Source organism: Micropterus salmoides, unplaced genomic scaffold (genome assembly GCF_014851395.1).
Source record: "Micropterus salmoides isolate LMB-PRFRI ecotype aquatic unplaced genomic scaffold, ASM1485139v1 Ms_hic_scaffold_21, whole genome shotgun sequence".
Classification (NCBI taxonomy): Eukaryota; Metazoa; Chordata; class Actinopteri; order Centrarchiformes; family Centrarchidae; genus Micropterus; species Micropterus salmoides.
Genome location: NW_024041262.1, coordinates 5,805,220 through 5,822,053, shown reverse-complemented (window position 1 = coordinate 5,822,053; position 16,834 = coordinate 5,805,220). Strand labels below are relative to the sequence as shown.

Sequence of the window (16,834 nt, the reverse complement as noted above, 5' to 3'; positions counted from 1 at the left end):
CTGAGTTCTGAGAATTCTGTGTGTGTGTAAGGGAGAGAGTAAACAAGACAGTTAACATTCTGATAATAATAATCCCATTCATAGTGGTCTAAAACAGCCCATATTCCTTATAACATAGTAGAGGCCTTCACCACAGAATTAGCCATTAGCTGCAAAAAGCGCATCCATTAGCTCACATAGTCAGGCTGATGATACATGTATGGATGGTAAATAGCACACATTGCTTTCATCACACAAACCATCCATTTGAATTGCTAAACAGGTCATTTTCCCCTCTGCTTTCAGTTAAGACAAAGCTTCCCAGAATTCTGAGCAGACGTCTGTTTTCAATCAAATCTCTCAGTCTCTCTCTTTTTTAACCCTTGGTCAAACTTTTTTCCTCAAGTTTAGTGTAACCAGACTTAACTAATGTAACCATGCATGTGTGTTCTCCTGTGTGTGTGTGTGTGTGTGTGTGTGTGTGTGTTCCAGATCATCAAAATGATTCAGATTTGGAGGAAGATGACACCTTCAAAATGTCTCTTATGGCGTATGACACATCATGTTACATACCGTCATACAGCACGATAATCACTGAAATTATTGCAGTTCAGATCTACCCGCTGCTGCACCCTAAAAAAAACTCCCCATTCCAGTCATCACAACAACAGCTGGTATTGATACGGCAATTATTTCAGTACGTGTGTATTGAGTTATTCAACCAATATCCTCAGAGGGCATTTGAAATTCACTGTGTGATTGGAATATATGACCGTTATGACGAGAAGGTTCCATAAACGTACCTATTATAATAACTATGTATTAAATCATATTTAACAATGATAGCAAGGAGCTGTGATGTGTAGAGGGAGTAATGCATGGAAGTATTTATACAGTCTGTGATTCATTCAGATGATGATACCTGATGTTATTGTGGCACGCATAATACTCGAGCATGCCCTCTAGTGTTGTAAATAACACATAACTGCTTGTAGCAGAAGTGAGCTGAATCATTTTGCAGCACTTACCTACAGTACAAGTGAACGTAATAGGTCACGGATGGAGGTCAGTCAGCTGCTACAACACCTACACAACTGCAAAGTCTCACATTTCCAAATCAGAAGCTCCCAGACAAATTATGGACAGCATAACCTGCCTGACCAGATTAGCAATCCTGTTCACTTGCTTCCAGTTTATTTGGACGATTCAAAATTCGGCTCATTTTAGACAATTTTATTTCAACAAAACTTGTGTACATTTGATAACTCTGGCAGGGTTCTATGGGAAAATATTTTTCTAACTATGACTATTGTTACTATGGTTTGGGGTATTAATTCAAAACTCATATAGTTTTTGCACTAGAATACTGTCAAATAGATTACCAGAATACCCAGATTGTCACAAGTATTATCATCTTCAGCTTCAGGTAGCTGCTTCAGATTCAGTCCTGAATCTGATGCTCTATGTCCATCAGACCATAGAGCATCTTCACACAGGAACAAATCAGCTTCTACACAAAATGGCTTTTAGTGATAGAGTTGTGATATTACAAAGAGCACACTCCCTTTGGGTGCACTCATGTACTGTAGACCGATCTAAATATATTGTAAAATGAGCTGAAGTGTGATTTTAAAAATTGCTTCAGCAGTAGAACATCCACCCATGTACCCCTTCACAAACAGCCACCACCCTTACAACCCAGACTCACTGCAACAGACATTATATTATCAGGCCATGTCTTGAATTGCTTACACAGTCTGTGTTTGTATTCTTTTATTTTTGCAATGGTGGAAGTACTGAGACATTGTACTTAATTAAAAGTAGTAATACCATACTGTAAAAATACTTTGGAAGTAAAAGTAAAGTATTAGCATTAAAATATAGGCCTACTTAAAATACTAAAAGTAAAATGACTCATTATGCATATTATTAATTTCACACTCATAAATTGCCTATTATAGTATTTAAATCATTGATACATTCACACATTCATACGTGTGTACTTAATGTAATGTTGAAGCTGGTAAAAGTGGGGCTTTCATAATGTAGGCTATTGTTGATTATATTTTGTATTGACAATCTGAATCTGAAAAGTAACTCCTAGTTTAAGCTTTAGAATAAATTTATTGGTTGCAATACTTGAGAAAATGTACTTAGTTACTTCCCACCAATGCTTTTTGACACAGACACACCAGTAGTGCAGCCACAAGAATGCCTACAGCATCCCTTACTGGTTTCCCACCCGTGAACACTGCCAGTTGTGGGGCCCAGTTAGAAGCGGTGCTGTCAGAAACTTTCTGGGGATTCACCCCTAGACAGCCTTTATTGTGGATTAAACATTAAACATAAAATTAGTCAGATTAGCCAGTGCAAATTACTACTGTAGTCACAATTTTTTAGGCCTCCCTGAATCTGGGATCCAAGTCAGATGTAGGCTATGAGGTAATGTAGCGTTTACATGCTGTCTGAAATTTTAGCCTGGTGATCTTGTATTAGTTTGGTTACCTTTAAACATGTGTGCCTGTGGTCTATATAAATAATGCCATGTGGACCGTAGATGGCGCTCCTGACCGAAATCCAAAAATCGAATTGAAAACAAAACTGCACTCTTGCAGCTTACGAGCAGCACGTGAAGGCATCGTGAGTCCGCTGCTGAAAACAGGTAGAAAGGAAGTGCTGTTATTGCAACATCGATGCCACGTCTGTAGGATCTGCAGCAGCAGCAGCTGCAGCGGCGGCGGCTGGTCTGTGGACCGGGATGGGCCGGTGCTGGGCGGTGGGGGGATGAGAGGAAAAGGTGGGAGTGACCGAGGAGAGGGAGGAAAGAGGAAACACGTAGAGCCCTGGTAGAGCCACAACACAACACTCCCTGAGTGAGAAAAAAAAGAAGCCTGTGCGCAGATCCAGCCTGAAGGAGCGAACTGCCTTCTGGAGGAGCAGCCCGCGGGAGCATCTATTGTTCGGATAGAGGGGCTTGTTTCTGCGGTTTTCCTGGGGTCACCCATGGTAAGCTCAGGGACAATGGAGGAATTCGTAACCGAAGAGGAAGAGCCGTGGTACGACCAGCAGGACCTGGAGCAGGGTAAGACAAGACACCATCCTCCTTCCCTGCCTGATCGCAGCATCCATCAGCTGCTGGCGCCGGCCGGTCAGCTGGCCTGCACTTAACAAAGGCTCCCTGTCATGGAAAGAGACGGCAGAGATGTCATGTAGATGTCTGTCCTCGGTTTCATTGCAACCATTTAAACGTTGAAGTAGTTTCTAAGGAGCAGGCAGCCCTTCTTTGACAACAATGCGTTGAAAACGTGCCAAGCAGGGCCTTGTATTGCTGGAGATAGTCAGCATCGGACAGACCCTCAGTAACAGTAATAATCTGTACTTTATGGTCGATTTTGACATTATCAAGCAAAATGCACAATGTTTTCTGGTTCCAGCTTCTCAAATGTGATTTCGCTGTTTTTATGTTTTTTATCATTGTACAATGAATATAGTTTCCAGTGTTTGGGACTGTTGTTCAGACAAAACAATCATAAGCCCTAGTATTTTGGTATAGAATTTCACAGTTTCATAATACAGAGTAATTAGAATGAAAGGCTCAGCCTCTGTGCACAATAACATCACCTGTGTTCATCAATTCAAAGGCATTTACCCATCATTTTGGTCTGACATAAACGCTGGATACACAAGACAAGCAATAATATTGACACAGGTTAAGATAAGTATTTGGTTTTTCACAGAAAGGTTCCCAAATTTGGTCTCTGTTTGCCTTTGCTATTTCTAGAAAACTAGAGATCAAGGTTTATCCACTTTTTAAATTTCCACTGGACAATTTTAATTTAACAAAGCAACTCAAAGATGCGCCACTTGCTTAATGTGTTTGCCAAAATAGTATACCATTGTTGTTGGTGTTGGGGTCTAAATATTGGTGTGAAACCAGCTATTAACCATCAGGCTGTAAAGCGACAGCCTTATTCTGTATTTTTCATGTCATTTGATGTTGTGCTAGATTGCCATTATTTTTTTATTCATGATTAATCCATCGCATCATTGATTACTCTTAAGTTTATGAAAAAACCTCACAGATCACAATTTCCTAGATCCAGAGATGATGTCATCAAATGTTTTGTTTTGGGGATTCATTTACTGTCAATCGGCTGATTAATCCACTCAAGTGCAGTCTAGGAGTGCAGGCAATGAGGACTGAATGAACTTCGCAAAGGGAAAATCTTGCTAAAACAAGCCAGCAGGAGAGATCGCTGTTCAGCCTTTGTCTAATTAACCTAATTCACAGTCAGCTAATTAACCCCCATCTTTGCATTAAGGCCACCTGCTCTACACGGCTGCATGTGAGTGAATCTATCTGATGTACATGAGAGACTTAAAGGGAGAACTGGTAACCAGAAAACAACAATTTAAAAGGTCTACAAATTTATTTTCATATTTATATTTATATATTATATTTACATTATTATTGATACAAATGTATTTCAACACATGCCGGATGGACTATCAGCCAGTTTCCGTACAGATGAGGACTGGCTTTTTATGTTCAGTCAAACTAACAACAGTCACATACATGAAACTATACTTTCGATGAGGTCACTTTGTTCATATGCACTGATAATCCAGAAAGACATTTATCAGCCAGTTTACCCTAAATTTGATATACAATGTAGGGCCTAGAATCTGAAAATTCTGGGAAAAACAAAGTCAGTAAACATTTTTTGCATGCTCCTGACTGCAGGTTAAAAAATGAAAGAAAATGACTAATAACAGACAAAGACTCCTCACTGTTCTCTGCACCACTTTCCATTTCCTGTCTCTCTTCATCTCTCAATCACTTGTCCTTGTAGCAATAATTATAATGGTACATTTCCGGGGAGTTGAAATGGTGCTGATGCTGTGATTTCACTGGACTAGAAAACAAACATGCACACGCAGGCAGACATGCACCTGCGTAATGGGTCTGTTAGGCAACCTCTTTCCTGCACACACACTTGACTAGACCTGAGGATGAAAATAGATCTTCAGTGGTCTTTTATTTTGGGAACAGTGAGGAAGGAAGAGAGAGAGAGCAGCAGAGAGGGCAAAAATTCAAGATTGAAAAGTCAGAATGGCAGGTGTAGTGTCTTACTGTGTGCGTCCTTATTGAGAGCTCTGTGCTTGATGGAGCAGAGAGGATGTCGGGCCTCTCAGAGCAACGCTGTGCGTCAAAGTGCTGACTGCCTGAGCTCATCTTTTGTTGTGCGACATTTCAGGATGCCACGAATCCTTCAGAGAGCGATCGAGAGAGAGAGAGAGAGAGAGAAAGACACCACTGTCATTGTGTTTCAGTACCTTGTTGTCATGCAGGAATCACTGGCAGGCCGATCAGTCTGATCTAAGTGTTGCAGGAGAAAAGGACTCTTTTACAAGTTTTCCGATAGCGGGGAAACATGGAGGAAAGAAAAGACAACTCGTTACTCAAGATCATGTACAGCTGGAACAATTATTTATATGAATAATTGATTGACAGAGAAATAATTTGCTACCATTCTGACAATCTTTTCAATAATCCTGAAAACATGCCACAACCTCTGGTTCTGTCTTCTCATATAAGAGAGTTTTGCTACTTTTCTCTGTCAGATGTAATTTGAAAATGTTTGGGTTTTGGTCTTGTGGTCAAACACAGCAAGACATTTGAAGATGTCATCTTTGGCTTTGGGAAGATGTAATGGGCATTTTTTCACAATGTTTCATATTGGTATTTCAAACTAAATGGCAGATTAATGAAATAATTATTAGTTGCAGCCCTAAAATAGTGTAACTCTGCTCCTGCTGCTTCTTTGGAATCAGTGATTTTAAAATGCTTTACCATATCACTTCACTTCTGTAGAGGAACTGTTTAGTTATCGCTACTTCTGTCAAGAGATTGTTTGCAGACAAGCAGATTTTAATAACATCTGATGGAAATTCATGGGCCATGGAAGAATTTATTAATTTTTATTTATTTGTGATTAAATTCTCGTCAGCATGTTCTATTTGGCTAAAGCTATATTTTACAGTTAATGGTGGGTCTTTTTAAAAAGATTCCAGTGTTGTTAGCTCAGATTAATTTAATTGGATTGGTCATTTTCCTGAAAATTTACTAAGACGTTTTCTTGAAAGAACCTGTTTCTAATACGTTACTAATGATAGGGAAAGCACACATGACGTTCTTCAGTTTAAAAGCAGTTTTTTTTTTCAGATGAATTGTCTTTAAAGAACAGCTCTGTTTAAATTAAAGTTGCAGAAAATGTAACTGAACAGCTAGCAAAAATAAGATATATCCAAATACTTGCGCTAAGTAGAGAAGGGGTGGAGGAGGCGAGGCCTGGTTGCAACCTCATTTAGAAGATACACAAGTACTTCAACTCCAAGTGAAGTGATTCTGTAAATTTTAATGTTGCTTAGTTGTGGCATTAGAGCTTCTAGCAGCTAATATGAAGCTACTGGCAACAGATGGTTAGCTTAGCTTAGCATAAGGACTGGGAGCAGGACTGAAAGAGCTAGCCTAGCTCTGTCTTAAGGTAACAAAATATGCCTACAAACACCTCTAAAGCTCAGTAATTAATTATATCTCATTTGTTAAATCTGTACACTGTTAAAAAAAGTGTAACAAAAGACACTGGTTGGTGAGCCAGTTGTTAGGTAGTTGTTTCACCTTGTTTCTAGTCTTGGCACTAAGCTAAGCTAAACAGCTTCATATGTATCGGAAAGAGATGAAAGTGGTATCAATCTTTTTAACTTTTGACAAGAAAGCCAATAAGCATAATTCCCGAAATGGTGAACTCTTCCTGTCATTTAAGAATGAAGCTCTTTATTTGTTTTGAAATTTAGCAGATGTCAAACTTGGAAAGCAGAGTTCTCCTGTTATGATGTAGTTACAGCTCACATTTCAAGACTTGAAGCAGAAAAACAGGACGAATTCAGAGATGGAAGTAGGATGCGTGTTTGTTTGGGCTTATTGTGTGTTAGCCAGAGCCTCTACTGACCCAAGTCCAAGACGAAAATGCGTGGCTCCTTCAGCTCAGAGTAGATGCTTGTTTGTTTGACTTACATCTGATTAGAAGCTTCCCATGCTGTTTAAATGCTCCTGGCACAGCTTAAGAAGTGTTTATACTGCCTAAGGACAGAGTATTAAAGCGCAACGATCCCTGTGTGGACCATAAAAACATTGCTAAATACTGCTGATTTGGCATATCATGCATTAGGGGGTCTATGGGCAGAAAGGCTGTCTCCTATAGCATTACATAGCGTAATTTATATCTGGACACTGAATGTTTTTTAGAAGAAGTGGGGTCTGCAACACAGGCAAAGAGGAAGAGGAGAAGTCTTGTTTTCCACATTCCAATAAAACTCATGGGAGATCTGGACCTACCCAAACAACACAGCCTGCAGAAGAGATCTCCACATACAGTGTAATAATCCGTGCTCATCTACATGTGCACACATTCAAACACACACTCAGCAGCTGTTTGCATTGAAAAGATGTATAAAATTTGAAACATAGACCTGCCTTTAATGTGTGAAATGTGCAACCCAGTTCTTTGGACTCACAAACACACTCCCAGCTGCTTACAGCGGGTTTTCTGGAGGATGCAGGAAATGCATCTGTCATACGTGATGTGATTACGCTAGAGTTCCTGCCTCAGTGGTCTCATCCTGTGTGGGTCAAGCCTCAGGTCTGTCTGGAGCTTGTGGCGAGTATTGACTTGCCAAGTTGTTTGCCAGTGCATCGATCAACTCATCCACGCTCTCCCACCTTTACTTTCTCTAGTCTCTTGGATTTGGATTAGTCTTTTGGATGTGGACAGCTCACTGTCCCTCTCTGGCAGCCAAAGAGACATCGACGTCTGAATGTGGACACTAACACAGTGTTTGGGTTGTCTGGTTTTCTTGTTGGAATTTGGTTTTGGGTTTCCAAGATTGGCTCGAGGCTGGATAGGATTGAAAGAGGCTGTCTCTGCTTCTTTTTAGTTTATTTATGGGAGGAATGTTGGACTGACATTATATTGACCATGACATTACGGCATGGTCTATGTATTACTAGTTATTTCCAGAATATTACACAAATTACACAAATCTCATTTACTAGCCTTTTCCGTAGCTTTCAACAGAAACCAATGGTCTTCATCAGCAGATGGAGTTTTCTCAGTTTCTTTGCTTGGTGACATACGGTCTTGATGGTCTTCGTTCCACCATCACAGGGGTTGGTGGTAATTATAAGTTCCATACTTGGGTCACAACTGGGGCATCTTTCATTCATGACAACAAAGTAAACTCTAATCCAAGGAAGACTGAGAGGAGGTTGAAAGCTCTGGAAAAAAGCTGGTAAGTTGACCATGAGTTACGATAGATTCTCTCACTAAACAGCCTCAGGAACAAAAGACTGTGAAACAGAGGAGTAGAAACCTGGTTTCTATATCTGATGTCTCTTTGTTTTTCCTGTTACAATGTTACTGCTCCCTGGTGTGATATGTGAAAGAGCTCATCTAACGTCACCACCATACTTTGCCTTTGAGGCCTACGTAACATGCCATAGGCTGCTCATGTTCATCATGAAAGATTTTGATTCCATGCTTTGCGTTGTAAACTTCTCCCAAAGAGCCTTTCTAGTTAACTCGTCCCAGCAGAAAGAGGGCTGCGTGGACTCAATCCAGCATGGATGAGGAATCCATTCAGTTGTACCTGAGCTGCTGACGCCAGGGCCCCGCAGGAATTCATTAAGCTATCATCACAGAGGGAAGTGTGTAAGTCAGTCCATGTGGAGCTGTTGGCATGCTTAGCTTGCTGCTCATTAGTCTAATTGAAGGAGCCGAGGATAGGACTGCCAGGTAGAAGAGAGGCTAGGTTTCAGAACATGCAGTGACTGAAAGATAGAGCCTGACTGATATTGGATTTTTAAAGCTAATAGAAAAATTGAAGGGATAAAAGTAGCTCTGTACAATATATGGGTACTTATTCGTAACATAAAGCATGAACAAACACAGACATTATGTGTACCTGTGATAACCTAAAATTGCAACAAACAAGTCCATGTCCATCGTCAACTGCTTATCCTGCGTACAGGGTCGCGGGGGGCTGGAGCCAATCCTAGCTGACATCGGGCAAAAGGCGGGGTACACCCTGGACAGGTCGCCAGTCCATCGCAGGGCCACACAGACAAACAACCACTCACACTCTGCAACAAACAAGTGTACAGTATATTTTTAACAGGATCTGTGAACTTATATTAATTGATCTGGCCACTTGAGGGCGGCAGAAACAAGCTGTAAACACAATAATGACATATCTACAGTATATAAATCATATGGTGAATATGATATGCAGCTGTTATGGAGCAACTCACTGATGAATCCAATCTGAAAAATCAAAATTTTCTGGCTATGTACCTGTGTTACAATACCTGAACAACCTCAGTAAATCTGTGGAAGCTACCTACTTGTTGAGCGCATGGGTTCTTTACTTGTCATTCCGACATGGCACGGCTGTGCTGATGCGGTAAATGTTGCAGTGATGCAGGTCAAGGCGGTGGCGTCCGTCCCAGTGGTCATTATTCAATATTAAAGACAGAGCCAGGACCGAATGAGAGATGACTTCCTTGGCTGTTCAGTTTAGTCCTCTGCTTTCCTTCTGTCACAGACCAAATGTTGCTGACTCAGGCCCAACAATGTAGGCCATCAGTACCGCTGAGTCAGAGCAGCGTTAGAATAAAGAATGATGACAGTGACTCATCTGACATTGGAGGTGCAAAAACAGTCTGGAAGCACAAATAAAACAGCATGGTGCCACAAATGTAAAGTCAAACATAATTCGACATGAAGAGCAGAAATTCTCTGTCAACAACACACTATTATTGAACACATTAAATATACATTTCTCTGCCTTAGTCTGTCTAACCTCAGTGGAGAGGTGTCCCTCCATATAATCTTGGCACCAATCTCTGACCTTCATATTCAGTCAGTGGAGAGAAGAGGGCCTGCAGGGCCGGTCTCTGTCGTCCTCTCTCTATAATTGAACTGGTCCATTGCAGACTGAGACAACGTGATGGACCCTTTGATCATTCTGTTCCAGATCCGTAATAACCTCGCCTAAAATAGAACAAAGTGCTCCATTAACTGTGACAGCGGGTAATCTAAATTGTACGGCTGCATTGTGTCTTCTTCTGGGAGATTACATTCCCCATTCTTTTGTCCTCAGTCCATCTTCTCCTATTTTTCTGCCACCACCATTCCCTTTTGAAAATCTCTCGTTCCTGTTCTTCTTTATTCATCAGTCCCCGGTTTCCTTCCTTAACTTAATTTTCCCTATGCTTCTAGTTTTTTTGTTTTTCTCCATCTCGTTTACTGCACCCTTGACTTATTTGTTCATCTCTTTCTCAATTTCTTCCCAATTTCTAGACCTCCACCTGGCGGCAGAACTGGGGAAGACTCTGCTGGAGAGGAACAAGGAGCTGGAGGACTCCCTGCAGCAGATGTACATCACTAATGAAGAGCAAGTGCAAGAGATTGAAGTATGAAGGACGGAGGATCTGTGTGGATCTGTGCATACATTCATTGTATAGGTGTCCACACTAACAAACATGTATACCGTTATGTGTCTGTCCTGCAGTACCTGTCAAAGCAGCTGGATGTTCTTCGGGACATGAACGAGCAGCATGCTAAAGTGTACGAGCAGCTGGACGGGACCGCCAGAGAGCTGGAGCGCACGAACCTCACACTGGTGATGGACAGCAAGGCCTCCCAGCAAAAGATAGGGAGGTAAGTGTGACGTTTTCTTTTCTCTATTCCTTCACCAGCCTTCCCTCCTTTTCTCCCTAAACATTTTCCCTTCTTCCTGGACCAGGTTAACAGGGACCATTGAGGCTTTGCAGAACCAGGTGGAGTCTCTCTCAGGGCAGGTGGAGCAGCTTCGCTCCATGGAGCAGCTGCGAGTTAGGAGGGAGAAGAGGGAACGACGCAAGACCATACACTCCTTCCCTTGCCTGAGGGAGCTTTGCACAGCACCCAGGTATTTTTTCCACAGTTTGTAAAAGAGGAGAGCAGATGGCAGATCATCTTTACAACAGCGAAATATACTGCCTGTAAACTTTATCCAAAAAAACTCATGTATCAATATCTGTCCTTATCTATCTATAAAGATCCTAAATTGTGCTATATATTTGTCATTTTGTCAGGTATGAGGATGAGTTTGTAGTCGGCAGGGCTGAGAGTTTTTCCGTGGATGTGAAGCCTCAACCGTTTGAAGAGGAGAACCAGCACCTAAGGGAGGCGGTGTCGGCCCTTCGAGCGGCTGTCCGGACGGAGAGGGGGCGTAGAGAGGGGGTGGAGAGGGAGTGCAACCTCCTACTTGCAGAATTCTCCCGGCTGCAGACACGAGTCCAGGTAAGGTGCAGAAGGGTATGCATTATCACAGCCTGAGCAACTGTGGTTCACATGCTGTTAGTATGAGCCAAAGTACATCAGAAGTAGTTTTTCTACCAGATAATAATATTTTTGGAAACGTTTAATTGTGCCTTTCGCCTAGCATGGTTCCACACCACAATTGCTTAGATTTCTTTTAGCGATTCAGCCAGGTTTGGTGCTGTGCTCCTTGATGACATCGTCAATGGGGTCTGCTAGAGAATGAAAGAAAAATTACCACAAAAATGGCGATTAGGATCTGTTAACCGCTAACAACAGCAGCTTCAGAAAATGACGGGAGGGTTACGTCTCTAGCTACTGACTGTTTAAGATAAAATAGTCCCTTCTTCCAAGACAGGCTGAATAAAAATGTTAAGTCATGTATCAATCAAAAGGCCAAATATTAGTCCAGCTTCTGAAATGCTGCTTTCCTGTTTTACATGATTGTAAACTGAATCTGTTTGAATGAAAATTTGAAAAACAATTTGATAAATTTTCAGTTTATATTATTATGGTGCCCTCTTTGCATACGTAAAAGCTTCCACTCCTCTGGGAAAGCTTATTACAAGATTCGCAATCTCTGTTCTAGTTCATCCCTAAGGTGTTGGATAGGGTTGAGGTCTCTTTGCGGCCCAGTCAAGTTCTTCCCATAGACTGTACATAAGAAGTGACGTAGTCAGTGTGACGTCACCAGTTGGTTTGTGGACTGCCAGCTTGAAGCCCTGAGTTTGCCCGATAGTGCGCCGCCATGTTGGGTTTTTGTAACCTGCGGCACCGGACGAGACCATATTTGTACGAGATGGTGGAGTTAACAGCTGTGTATGGAGATAGCTAATCTAGCTAGCATCTGTAATTCACGTTAACTGTCATTTTAACAGGGCTGACAATTTTGTCCAGCGAACAACAGGCTTAGAACTAAATGGACTCAGCAGAGAAAGTGAACAGCCAACTCCTAATAAGCTTTTTCAACGGCGCTGGTTAAATTTACACAGTGCTGAGGTTACGAGTCATTCTAGCCTGATTGACAGGTCACCATGGTAACGACTTGTCAATCACAGATAATCCCGCCCTGAAGCATACTCTGCTTTATGGTCTATTTTCCTCTAAATTGGACCATAATTTACTAAATGAACATCATGTTGTATTGAAGAAGACATGAAACTAATGATTGAGACCATAAACTCATTAGGAAAGTGTTTACTGAGGTAATAAATCAGGTGAGGAGTAGCCTCATTTTACCATTATTTCTAATGGAGCTGTACTTCTTTTTGCAACCAGAAGAGTCGCCCCCTGCTGGCTGTTTGATAGAATGCAGACTTCCGCGTTCGCCTCAGTTCTCGAAGCTTCTCGCTTGGTTCTTCTGCACCAAACTAGGAAAACTATTTCTTTATGGAGCTGGCTTTGTGCACATGGGCATTCTCATATTGAAGAGGAAAAGGCCAAACACACACTGTAAAATTGTATGCTGTAGCATTAAGATATCCCATAACAACGACCAAGCCATGAAAAACAGCCCCTCCCAAAATTATTGGGACAGGGGTTCCCCAGCACTTTTGTCCACATAGTGTGGTATACTTACAGATTTATGTTCATTTAACACCTTTTAACTTGCTTATATAATCAAGTTTGTAATTCATCATTTAGTGGAATGGAATTCAAAGAAAAGGTTGGTGAATGTTTACAGTGATCAGTAGTGAGATTGTCTCAAAAGCCTACCACATTTAAAGCTTGACGAGGATTGGACATCGGAAAAAAAAAATTGGAAGAACCTGTAGACCTCATGGTGAAATTGTGTTTGTGTTTGCTCCTAGGACGCTGAGAGCTGCCAGGGGAGGGTACGGGAGCTGGAGGTGGAGCTACAGGAGCTGCAGCAGCTACGTCGCGCTCGGAATTTCCTGCTGAGCAGCGAGGACGACGGCGTGACTCTTACCCAGACTGTCCTCAATAACACCCCAGAGACTGACACCTTCCTGGAGGTGGAGGTCGGGGAGACGGGAGGAGGTGTGAGGGAGGAGAGTGAAGGGGGAGGAGGTGTGGGAGGTGAGGCGCTCCCTGAGTCCAGCCCTGTGAGGAAAAGCTGCAGCGACACGGCGCTCAACGCCATCGTGGCCCGCGATGCATCCGGCCGCAGGAGAGGCAGCTACGCCCTCCACGCCAACAGTGTGAGGAAGAGAGGGATGTCCATCCTCAGGGAGGTGGATGAGCAGTACCACGCCTTACTGGAGAAATATGAGGAGTTGTTAGGGAAGTGTAGGCGCCATGAAGAGAGCCTGTGTCACGCTGGGGTCCAGACATCCAGACCGGTTTCCCGAGACCCGTCCATGAAAGACTGTGCTATGGGCCCCACCCCGGCGCCTCCCCCTACCCCCACCCAGTCGCCGTCCACTCCTGAGGCCATTGAGAGCATCAGCAAGCAGGTGGAGGCGGTAGATAAGAGGCTGGGACAGAACACTCCAGAGTACAAGGCCCTTTTTAAAGAGATCTTCTCTCGTATCCAAAAGACCAAGATGGACATCAAAGCTACCAAAGCTGCTAAATCTAGCAAATCTGGCAAGTCTGGCAAGTCTAGTAAACAGTAAAGGTACAATGATTGGCTCTAGAGAGAACAATTATGCCATTTCAGTGTAAAGTTTGTGAACAGGGGCTTGGTGTAAACATTCTTAGAGGAAGCTATTTTGGAAAGAAACTAAATTCAAGTACAAGTCAATTCAATGGAGATCAAATCAGAGCGTGCCGTTTTAAACCAGATCTGAAACCTTAAAATCTGATCTGCATGTGATCAATTTTGAAACTCTTCGATATTCAGTCACACCTATTAAACGTGAATGAATTACTAGTTTAGAACTAGTTTGATTTCACCCCCGTCCTGTTCTTTTATTCAATGTTCCTACTGAATAGTGGCTTCACTGCCTTACTACTTTTAGATTATATACCACAATAATACAATAATAGCAATATGCCTCTCATGAGCTTCACAAGTGCACTAAATGTTAAAGCTTCACAAAATAAAACAATAGAAAATGGCATCTCTGATGAAAACATGAGTGGAAATCTAAATCTAATATTAACATGAACTGTATCTGTTAAGTTTATTATAATGGACTCTACTAACATTTGTGTGATTACAGCAAGAAAGACAAAGATCGATCCTCTCAGGCCACAGTGCAGTCTCGAGGTGCTAATAATTCTCTTCCTATTACATTTATCACTTTACAAATACACACTGTTCAAAATAAGCCTTTAGTCTGGAAGATTAGGAGGATTAGTCTCTCTTGCACCATTCTCTGTTTGATCTTACTGCTTTTTTAAAGTTTGTGGTGCCTCGCCCTTTTATCTAGAGATTTCGAGGAATGGCTTTATTCCTGAGTTTGATTAAAAGATTGACACCACTCATGTCTAAAATGTAAATATGAAGCTACAGCATGCAGCCGTTTAGCTTAGCATAAAGATTGGTAACAAGGTTAACAGCTAGCCTGGCTCTGTCCACAACACGTTTCTCGGCCAGGAGCTGAAAACACAAGCTCTTGTTTTTACACTTTGTTTTTTGAATGGATTGTCTGAACAAGATTTAATGTGTTAGTTAGCGAGCTTTACAGGTGTATTTTGGTAGCTTTTTTCAGTCTTTAGCTAAGCAAGCTAACTGGCTGCTGGCTGTAGCATGATATTTAGCATTCAGACATGGCAGTGGTATCAATATTCTCATCTGTAGGCAAGAATAAGCATATTTCTTAAAACATTGAACTATGGTGGACTAACGTTGATTACTGTAACACTTGTGTTTATGTTCTTCTTTCATTCAAAGTGCTCAGATACCTTTGGAGATCAAGTGAAAAAGGGATGCTAACTTTATAACTTCAGGAAAGGAACCCAGACTGGAAACTTATTTTACATTTATGAATAAAATACGCTCTCCTTCCACTGTGTTAAAGTCACTTCAGCTCTCTTATGAGTACTAAAGTGTGTCAACTGGACAACGTCAGCCCTTTGGTAATAGCTCAAAGAGATACAGGAAGCATTGTTTATCTATAATAGTGAGTGATATCTACAGTAACGTTATAGGCTATAGTTTAGATAGATAAACCCATTTGTGTTTTGAATGTGTAGGAGTGATGATCCCACTAAATGCTAAAGAGCTGCTGTCTTGCAGAAGACAATCTCTGCAGATTTGTATTTTCACTATTTCCTGGGTATTACGGGCACTCATCATGTGGAACATAAACATTTTGACGGCTGTGAAGCTGAGAAGTCAAATGATGGTTTTGCACCATATACAGTATAAAGAAAAACCTCCAGTGGTGAATGAAATATTCTTAGGAGCTTTTGTATACAAGTGTTGAGACTATTTTCCTTTAGTTAAAGCTAGACAGACACACTATATAGTAGAATAACCAGTAAGGCTTCAAACCAGGGCTTTGTCTAACACCTAGCAGTCTTGCCAAACTATAAAACTAACCTGCAAACATATTGCACCTTTTTTCACAATATACAAAACCTTTGCCTTTTTCTGGGTAACCTCGTATGAATAAACCTTTGTTATAATGAATGTTATTACAGCTAATTTTATATCTAATTCTTCAGCAAAGATTAAACATAGCCACGCTTTAAACCTTTCACATGTGACACAGCTGACACCTAATGGGGACCCACACTCGTGTTTGAGGCTGATGTGTGTAAAATGAGTGAAGGGTGGATGATTGGCTGGTACTGAAATCAGAGAGGAATCCCGTTACCTCCAGATAAAGTAAAGGTCAATTTACTGTTGCAGCAATTGAATGCTGTTGGACAACTGTGACGTTTATTTGAGGATAAAATTCCTGTCTTTCAGAATGATGCAAGGGCATGGAGGGAGGAATGTGTGTTAGCAGAGACAAAACAATGCCAAACCAGAGCCTGTTATCATTTGTAAAGGCTCATGAGGTTTCTGTACTGTAATGTCTTACCTATTGCACTTGAAAATGTTTGACGCCTCATTCTTTGCATATTTAGGATAGCTAATATGAAATTGTACCCGTGTATTTATTTGTGTGAATGTTTCTTAATATATTTTTTTTTACTTTTTCAGTGCCTATATGTGAATGTCACTAACATCAGTTGTTCATGCTTTACTTATATTATCTTATGTATGCATTATTAGTTAATAAGATATTGGCATTAAAGTTGAGTCTGCTCTGGTATTAGTTCATATCATTACTGAACTAAGACCTTCTTTACTGTGTTAATAAAGCATTGATGCAATGCCTTCTGTGTTGTTGTATTTACTGACACTGAGTGGGGAAATGGAATAAATTCATTATCATTTCAAGATGATCACAATGCAAGGTATAATATGTTTTACAAGTCATAAGGGCAGAGAAAATATATAAAATAAAAAATCTGAATGAAAAAATGTGTGTATAAGTATAATAGTATGGCTGATTTCATGCAGCTCCATA

At 41.2% G+C, this 16,834-nt stretch overlaps 1 protein-coding gene across 1 annotated transcript; it reads left to right on the top strand.

Annotated features, from left to right (window-relative positions):
- The first annotated feature begins 2,626 nt into the window (after positions 1-2,626).
- LOC119915723 (cerebellar degeneration-related protein 2-like) lies at positions 2,627-16,637 on the top strand. The gene is made up of 6 exons (XM_038735438.1): positions 2,627-3,061; positions 10,401-10,513; positions 10,612-10,760; positions 10,846-11,010; positions 11,177-11,384; positions 13,214-16,637. Exons 1-6 carry the CDS (start codon positions 2,983-2,985, stop codon positions 13,979-13,981), a joined length of 1,482 nt encoding a protein of 493 aa, XP_038591366.1. The 5' UTR covers positions 2,627-2,982; the 3' UTR covers positions 13,982-16,637.
- The last annotated feature ends 197 nt before the right edge of the window (positions 16,638-16,834 follow it).

Bases quoted from the DNA above. Each gene is read 5' to 3' on its own strand.
- LOC119915723 (XM_038735438.1), top strand. From the start codon at position 2,983: ATGGTAAGCTCAGGGACAATGGAGGAATTCGTAACCGAAGAGGAAGAG. The intron at 10,761-10,845 runs GTAAGTGTGACG...TTCCTGGACCAG, and splicing joins TCCCAGCAAAAGATAGGGAG to GTTAACAGGGACCATTGAGG. The intron at 11,011-11,176 runs GTATTTTTTCCA...TCATTTTGTCAG, and splicing joins GAGCTTTGCACAGCACCCAG to GTATGAGGATGAGTTTGTAG.